Genomic DNA, 8591 nt, shown 5'->3' with positions numbered 1-8591 from the left:
TTCTTCCTTTCATTTATCTTCTCCTCTATTTTTACATATTATCTTTATATATATTACTTCATGTCTATTCTCTTCCATATGTATTGTGTATTGGACAAATGAATAAATAAATAAATGAATAATCTTAAGGACGCTGACTGCAACCAGCTTAGCCCGAGTGCTGGGGAAGCATCCATGAGAATCCGCAAGGAGAAAAACGACCCAGGACCCTTGGGACAAAGCTGGCGAGGGTCACTCTCCGGGCCCAACTGTCCAGCACAATCCCACTGAAGAACAGAGAGGAGGCCTCCCAGAAGGAAGCGGCTGCAGAACAGGGGCAGGAGGGGACCAGGCTCCTCTGGGGAAGAGAAGGGCGAGGGGAGCTGTGGCTGCCTCTTCCAAGAGTGGGGGGGGGGGGCGCTCGCAGAGAGGGGGGGGCACCTCTTCTCCACAGCACCCGAGGGCAGGACAGGAGGCAACAGGGGGAAACCAAACAAGGAGACCAGTGGAAGAGCTTCCCTTCAGGAATGGTGGGCAGTCCAACACTGGGGGCTCTAAAGAACACATTGGACAGCCACCTGTCTAGACTGGAGCAGGAGCGATGGACTAGAATCTGAGACCTCACCTACAAAAAGATATTGACAAAATTGAAGGGGTCCAAAGACGGGCTACAAGAATGGTGGAAGGTCTTAAGCATAAAACGTATCAGGAAAGACTTCATGAACTCCATCTGTAGAGTCTGGAGGACAGAAAGAAAAGGGGGGACATGATCGAAACATATAAATATATTAAAGGGTTAAATAAGGTCCAGGAGGGAAGTGTTTTTAATAGGAAAGTGAACACAAGAACAAGGGGACACAATCTGAAGTTAGTTGGGGGAAAGATCAAAAGCAACGTGAGGAAATATTATCTCACTGAAAGACTAGAAGATGCTTGGAACAAACTTCCAGCAGACGTGGTAGATCAATCCACAGTAACTGAATTTAAACATGCCTGGGATAAACATATATCCATCCTAAGATAAAATACAGAAAATAGTATAAGGGCAGACTAGATGGACCATGAGGTCTTTTTCTGCTGTCAGACTTCTATGTTTCTATGTTTGTGATTTTGTTACTCCCTCGGGTTGGCAGCCAGGCAGGCCTTGCTTCCCGTGAGCTGAAAACCCCCCAGGGTGGGGCTCACCTCAAAGTGCCCCCCCGCCCCAAAGACTTTTGAAGGGGGTGGGCAGGGGCCTGGAGCCACCCCCTGCGTACCCGCCCCCTCCCCTCTGCTGACGTGGGGCTGCCTCCACACCTCCACTTCCAGCGGACAAGCACTTCTGCAGGAGACCCGGAGGGAGATCTCCGGTGGGCAGGGTGACCACCCGCTTCCTCAGGACAGCCTCCTCTGCCACGGCCCCCAGCCTCCGCCAGGCCAGGCATGGGCTCCAGGAGGAACGCTGTGGAGAGCGGGGCGCCTAGGCCCCTTCCGGTAGGAGCTGGGCGTGCACGAGCAACTGGAGCCATTGCGATTAAAAATACCAGGGTTTTTGCTGCCACGCAGGCACAGAAGCGAAGAAAGCGGCAATTTATGACGGCAGACAGATGTCCGTACGCCAGATTTCGGCTGCCGCACATGCACAGCAGCCGGAATCTCACTGCGGCATCTAGAGTGGCAGCTGCCAAAAACGGCCTGCCCGTTCCAGCTGCTGCCCGTCTCCGGCCACGGACCTATTCTCTCATGCCGCAGGAGAGCGATGCCTGTGGCACAAAAGAGCACCATGCCTTGGCACCACTGCAGGCAAGGTAAGGGCCGGCGGGCCACTTGCAGTGCAGCACGGTGGGCGGGAGCAGGTGGTGGTGGTGGGGAAGCCTGTGTGAGAGGTGCGTGGCATGGGCAGAGTTGGGCTTCTAGGCAGAACAATTTGGCTTGTGTGTGTTTGTGGGGCCAGCGCAATTTTGCTTCTGCAGCTGTGGAGGCAGCAAAATCACGCTCCTGTGGCTCCATGCGCCATTTTGCTACCTCACCAGGTGCAGAGGCAAAATTGCCCACCGCAAACAGCGGCGAGTGGGGGGGTGGGGCAAACGGCAGTGGGCAGCGGTGAGCAGGCACTAACCTTGGCTCATTTCCGGGTTCCTTTTGCTTCTGTGCATGCGCAGAATCGAAACACCCCCGGAAATCTCACGCGCTCGCTCGCAGGAGGTTCGACTTCTGCCCACATGCAGAAGCTGAATCGCCCGCGAGCACGAGGTCAGGCTCCCGGCCCGTTCCGGTAGGGCTGGAATTGGTGGCCACCCCTGCACCAGGCCCTTCAGCCTCACTCACCCTTCGTAGTGGGAACCATCCAGCCAGTTCCAGGTTCCCTTTTCTTTCCGAAGTCCGACCCAGAAACTCTCTAACTCCCAGGATTCCAATCTCTGGAAACGAATATAGTGATAACTAGCAGTCAGTATGGGTTTCTTAAAAAAGGACCATGGCAAAACAAACTTATTTCATTCTTTGATCTAGTGACTAAATTAGCAGTCTAGTGAAATCCTATGCACGTAGTATAGTTAGACTTCAGGAAGGCATTTGACAAAGTAGACCACCACCTACTTCGTGGTAAGCTAGGAAAATGTGGGATAGGCAGCATTAGCAGCAGATGGATTTGCAACTGGCTGGCTACCGTACTCAATGAGTAGTCCTTAAGGTGCCTACGTCCAAATGGAGGGGGGTAAGCAGTGGGGACCCCAAGGTTCCGTCTTAGGCCCAGTATCTTAGTAGGGGTAAATCCCCCTTCTGAATAGAACGGGAACTTACCAAATTTACCGATGAATTCAGCTGGCAGGAATAGCTAACACCTCAGGCCAGTGATGGTGAACCTTTTTCCCTCGGGTGCCAAAAGAGTGTGCAGACGTACTATCATGCATGCGCGAGTGCCCACACCCATAATTCAATGCCCGGGGAGGGCAAAGACAGCTTCCTCCAAGCCCCCCCAGGCCCTCTGGAGGCTGGAAATGGCTTGTTTCCCAACTTCTGGTGGGCCTCGTATTTCGCCCTCCGCCCAGCCCCCTGGAGGCCCCCTGGAGGCCAAATATGGAAGCCTCTGTGCGAGCTACAAACCAGCTGGCTGGCACACACATGCACACTGGAGCTGAGCTAGGGCAACGGCTCACGTGTCAGCAGGTATGGCTCCGCGTGCCACCTGTGGCCCCTGTGCCCTAGGTTCGCCATCACCGCCCTAGAAGAGGCTCAGGATCCAGACAGAACTTGACAGACAGGTTTGAAGAGGCAAAACTCAGCTCATACATTCTAAGCAAGTTTGTCTGTTCATTTCTCAAGCATGTATTGGATAACAGATATAGGTATGATTATGAATATATGAATTGATCTGAATAAAAGGGAATCTTAGGACAGGGAGGGTAGGCACACTGGGCCGTCTATGCCCGCCCCTTAAAGACCTCTTAGGAATGGGGTGAGGCCAACAGCAGACTAGGGTTAAAGTTTGGTGGGGGTTGGAAGAGACCACAGAGTCAGGGGGGGCATTCCAGGCACTGCAATCAAGTTTGGAGTGGTTTACATTGTGTTTGTATCTATTGTGTTGTCACGTGTTGTGTTGTGGTTGAAGCTGAAGTATTCATCGACAGGTAGGACAACTAGCAGATAATTTTATGTACTACGCTTAGGTTGGAATGAAGATGGTGAAGTTCTAAGTTGTTTAAGGCCAACATTTCAAGCCTGGTGGCATAAGGTGTTCTGGAAAGGAGGACTCGTGAAATATCTCTGGACTCCTTTGATTGTACTAATGTCCGAAATGTGCTGTGGATTCCAGACAGATGGGCTCAGGGGTGGGCAACAGGCAGGACGGGGTGGAAGGCAGTTCCACCAGTGGAAATGAAGCTGTGTCCCATCTCCAGCTGACCATCCCCCCATCCTCCTCGGAATGCGGCAGGGAGACCAGCACCGGTAGGAGTTGGAGGGGGGCCATTTCCTCCCCCCTCTTTTCTCAACAGTTGATCGGCACCCGTTTGCCCGGCTACCCAGCCTGAGGTGGGGGGGGCACCCAGGAAGGAGAGCGCGGGAAACGCAAAGCAAATTGTCACCCCAGCGAGCGACAATGGTGAGGTTGTAAGTCGAGGACTTAACAGTTCACTTGAACAATGATTGTTCAAGCCACTCCCACCTGGTCACATAGCTGGCAAGCCACTCCTACCCAGTCACATGGCCATCAAGCCACACCCAAAAAATAAGCCACACCCACAATGTGGCAGTAAAATTTTTGGCTGCCCATTACTGGATGAGCTGTATTCAAAATTGGTCTAGCAAAAGTTTTGTATGCCCTGGTCTGCAGTTCAATATTACCAGAGCTTCCTGCCTTTTTGGCCATGCTGCTACAGTGAATTCTGGCACTTGGGTCATTTGTGTTGAGCACTCCAAGGTCCTTGGCAGAGGGATGGTTGTTTAGGACAGCGTTTCCCAACCGGTGTGCCGCAGCACACTAGTGTGCCGCGAGACACGGTCAGGTGTGCCGCGAAGCTCCTAGGGAAGCTCCAGCTGGGCGGAGCTCCCGCTCACAGCTGTCCCCCGGCTCCTGCTCGATGCCATGGTTTTCGGCGCTCTCCTGCTGGGCCCCAAAGAAGGAAGGCAGGAAGAAGGAGAGCTTCATTCTCCGCGCCTTTTTCCGCCTTCCTTCTTTGGGGCCCAGCAGGAGAGCGCCAGAAACCGCGGCATCAGGCAGGAGCCGGGGGACAGCTGCGAGTGGGAGCCCCAGATCGGAGGCACTGGCAGCGCCCCGCCCAGCTGGAGCTTCCCTGGCGTCGGCGGCAAGTGTCCTTTGTGGCCCGGCGGGAGGGCACTGGCGGTGGGAGCGGGGTGGTGGTGGTGGCTGTAGCGGCCGCAGGCAGTCGTGGAGAGATGGCGGCGGCGAGAGGGAGCTCCAGGCGGCGGCGAGAGGGAGCTCTCTCTCTCTCTCAGCTGACTGCAAGCGGGAGCCCTGATGGTGGCGGTTGGACGTGCTGCTGGTGTCCAGCAGCACGTCCAGCCGCCGCCGTCAGGGCTCCCGCTTGCAGTCAGCTGAGAGAGAGAGAGAAAGAAAGAGAGACATATAAGAGAGGCAGAGAGAGAAAGAGAGACATAGCAAGAGAGGCAGAGAAAGAGAGACAGAGCGAGAAAGAGAGACAGCAAGAGAGGCAGAGAAAGAGAGATAGAGAAAGAGAGACATAGCAAGAGAGGCAGAGAGAGAGAAAAAGAAAGAGAGACTTAGCAAGAGAGGCAGAGAGAGAGAGAAAGAGAAAGAGAGACATAGCAACAGAGACAGAGAGAGAGAAAGAGAGAGAAAGAAAGAGATAGCAAGAGAGGCAAAGAGAAAGAAAGAGACATATAGCAAGAGACAGTGAAAGAGAGAGAGAGAGCAAGAAAGAGAAAAAAGCAAGAAAGAGATAGCAAGAAAGAGAGAGAGCAAGGGAGAGAGAAAGACATAGAGGAAGGGAAGGAGGGAAAGAGAAAGAGAGCAAAAAAGAGAGGAAGAAACAAAGAGGGATGGAGAGAGAGAAAGAAGGGAAGGAAGGAAAAGAGAGAAAGAGGGAGAAATAGAGGGAAAGGGAGGAAGAGGGAGGGTTTTTTTGTCCAAACTTTTCTTTAGCCTGCCCCCGCCGCCCCCCCCTTTCAATGTTCCCCAGGATTTTGAAAATATGAATAATGTGCCGCGGCTCAAAAAAGGTTGGGAAACACTGCTCTAGTCTAGGAGGTTCCTTTCTGCCCAGATTGAACTTGGTGTTCTGGTCTTGAGGCAGAGGGTTCCTTGGCTGGGATTTGCAATTACCAGATGTTGGACCATTCTGACCCTTTGGTCGCTGCTGCTCCGTTGAGACTGGGGGCGTGGGGGGGGGGGCGCCTGTGCTAACGGAGCCGAATCTTATGCAGGGAATTTTTATTATTAGATTTGTTCCATTGTTTATATTGTTTTTATTACTGTTGTGAGCCGCCCCGTGTCTTCGGAGAGGGGCGGCATACAAATCTAATTAAATAAATAAGTAAATAAATAACACAACCGCCCTGCACACACACACACACACACACACACCCGCTCTGCCTCTCCTCACCTGGGTCAAGGCTTCCCCCACCGCCTCCCAGAACTCTCGCGGCGACCAGGGCTTCGGGATGACCAGCAGGCGGGAGGACCTCTCCTCGCAGTCCATCTTGCTCCACCACCACACCATCCGCTCGCTCGACGCCCACAGGCACTTCCAGCGGAACAGCGTCCATCCTGGGGGGCAGCAGCCTAGAGGGGAAGCGGGGAGGGGGAGCTGCCGGGACTCTCCGCCCAGGGCCGCCGGCAGCCAAAGGGGGAGGGGGCAGGAAAACCCCGCCGCTCTGAGCTGCCACCGGAGCAGCCGCACATCGCCCGGGGGGGGGGGGGACGGGGTGTGTGCAAGCAGGGATTCCCCTGCGGAGGCGTTTGCAAGGGCCTCAGGGGGGAAGCTGGTCTCGCTCCGCTTCCCCTTCGCCCGGCCAGAGGAACCGATACTTTGGGGGGGAAGGGGGGGAGGCGCTCCAGGGCGCCAGGCTCAGAACTCGGGGGTGGGTGGGGGGGCAGCTCATTCCAAGAGGTTGGCAAATGTGGAGAAGGGAAAGTGCCCTCGAGTGCCTCCCCTCCCCTGTCCTGTTGCTCTCCTATATCTCCTATGCCTTTCTTCTATTCCCCTGTCTCTTCTTCTGTTCTTTCTTAGATATATTTTACTATGAGTATCCTCTACAACCTTCATCATGTATTTTACTATGTGTATATATATACCCACTAAAACTCTCATTGTGTATTGGACAAAATAAATAAATAAATAAAATAAAATAAATAACTAAATAACCCACCCACCCCCATAGATGGCATTTGCCCAATGGGAGCCGCCTCCCGCTCAGGGAAGCCCCCCCCACACCCCCATGAGAAGAGGGGAGTCCCGAAGGAGCCCAGGAGGACCCACCGATCTGCCGGCAGGAGGAGGCCCGGCTGAGGCTGTCCTCCAGGTGCGCCCGTTCCCTCTGCAGGAGAACCAGGCTGCTGTTGGCCTCTCCCAGCAGGTGCTCCTGGTGCTGCAGCTGCTGCCGGGTCTGGTTCTCGCCCGCCCGGCTCTGCCAAAGGGCCTCCGTGGTGGAGTTGAGCTCCTCCTTCGTCAGGTGCAGGTGGGCTTGCAGGTGGTGGCTCCTCTCTCCCAGGATGCGGCTCTGGGCCGTGTGGTCACGAGACGCCTGCTGGAGCTGTCGGGAGGCCCGCAAGTCTGGAGAGAAAGCAGCCGCCATGAAGGTCCCTTTCTCCAGGGCTCTGGGCTGCCAGGTGGGAGAGTTCTCCTGGGGGTGCCCTGTTCCCCGTGGCCGTGAGCAGGAGCTGGGGGGAGGGCAGAGCAAGAGCGCTGCACAGACAGAGGCCGCCCCACAGCCTCCCAAAGGACCCGTGGCGTGGCCTGGAGGGCAGAGGGAGCCACTCATGGAAGCTCCAGAAGCCCCTGTTTCTCTTCCCCAAGAGTCTGGGGGAGCTGCCCCTCCCCCCCTTGTTCCCCGGAGACTGTCAGGGTGGACGCTGGAGCACGAAGCAGCGGCTACTCACACTGGACGCCAAGGGTGATGTTGGTGACCAGAAGGAAGAGGCAGAGGGCCAGTGCTCCCAGCGTGAGGCGGTGGGTCACTGGAGGGAAGACAAAACCCAGAGTCGCCTTAGTGCCCTCCGGCCTCCCCCGCTCACAAAATGGCTTCTTCCATGATGTGGAGTAAAGGAGGGATCACCTGGTGTCCTACTTTCTGCTTTCCTTCTGCGGCTATTAAGACAGTAGCTGCTCTTATCCCACAGCTGAGTCTAAGGTCCAGATAATGAATGGGGTGATATTAAAACAATGAATCTGCAAACTCTTCTCCAAAATCTCCCCCCCCCCTTTTTTCCTTGCGGCCCCCTCCCCTTCATTTCCCTCTGCTGTCTCTAACCCCCCCATTTGGACCAGCTCCAGGAGGCTGCCCAGTGCCGAGACCCCTGCAGAGGGCCCACCCGTCAACAGTTCCCCTGGGAAGCGGGAGTTGAGGGAGGGGAGCTCTCCCCCCCCCTCTGCGCCCCCTCCCCCCTCTGCGCTGGGGATTCGGCAGCAGCCTCGCTGCCCACAGGCCTTTTCCTTGGCCCACTTGCCCCACAGCTCCCCCTGGGATCCCCTCCTTCTGTTCCCCCGGCCCCCCTCCCCCCCTCTCTATCCAGCCCAGGGATTCCGCCCCCCAAAGCACCAGGGGGCAGGGACACAGCACGGAGGAGGGGGGCACCTGGGGCCACCTGGGACAGAGGGGACGGGTCCCAGCAGTGGGGACAATTTGCCTCCGAAGGTCTGGGGGCTCCATCGCTGGAGGCTTCCCAGAAGAGACACAAGCCCCCCCCGGTCTGGAAGACTCTAGGGCCTCCTGCTTGAGGAGGGGGTTGGATTGGAGGCCTCCACGCTCCCTCCCAGCTCTCTTCTGACTGACTGACCCCTGGCCCTTCCCCCTCAGTACTGGGACCCATTCTTTGGCCAATACTACAAGCTCCAGGGGGCGGATTGACCCCAACCTCCCTTCCGCCTTCTGTGGGGCCTCTCTGTCTGTCCCTCCCCTTCCCCTCCTTCCTCCTGCTTTGCCTCCTCCGGCCC

At 55.9% G+C, this 8591-nt stretch overlaps 1 protein-coding gene across 1 annotated transcript; it reads right to left on the bottom strand.

Moving 5' to 3' along the window:
- Positions 1-2282: 2282 nt before the first annotated feature.
- LOC139155912 (B-cell differentiation antigen CD72-like) lies at positions 2283-7615 on the bottom strand (the record flags this gene model as incomplete). Its single annotated transcript, XM_070731284.1, has 4 exons — positions 2283-2378; positions 6042-6220; positions 6918-7211; positions 7538-7615. Coding segments are annotated over 4 exons (647 nt in total), but the record flags the coding sequence as incomplete, so codon positions are not given.
- Between the last annotated feature and the right edge of the window lie 976 nt (positions 7616-8591).

Source organism: Erythrolamprus reginae, unplaced genomic scaffold (assembly GCF_031021105.1).
Source record: "Erythrolamprus reginae isolate rEryReg1 unplaced genomic scaffold, rEryReg1.hap1 scaffold_130, whole genome shotgun sequence".
Classification (NCBI taxonomy): Eukaryota; Metazoa; Chordata; class Lepidosauria; order Squamata; family Dipsadidae; genus Erythrolamprus; species Erythrolamprus reginae.
Note: the sequence above shows the minus strand (reverse complement) of the source record. Positions and strands in the feature narration are given on the sequence as shown.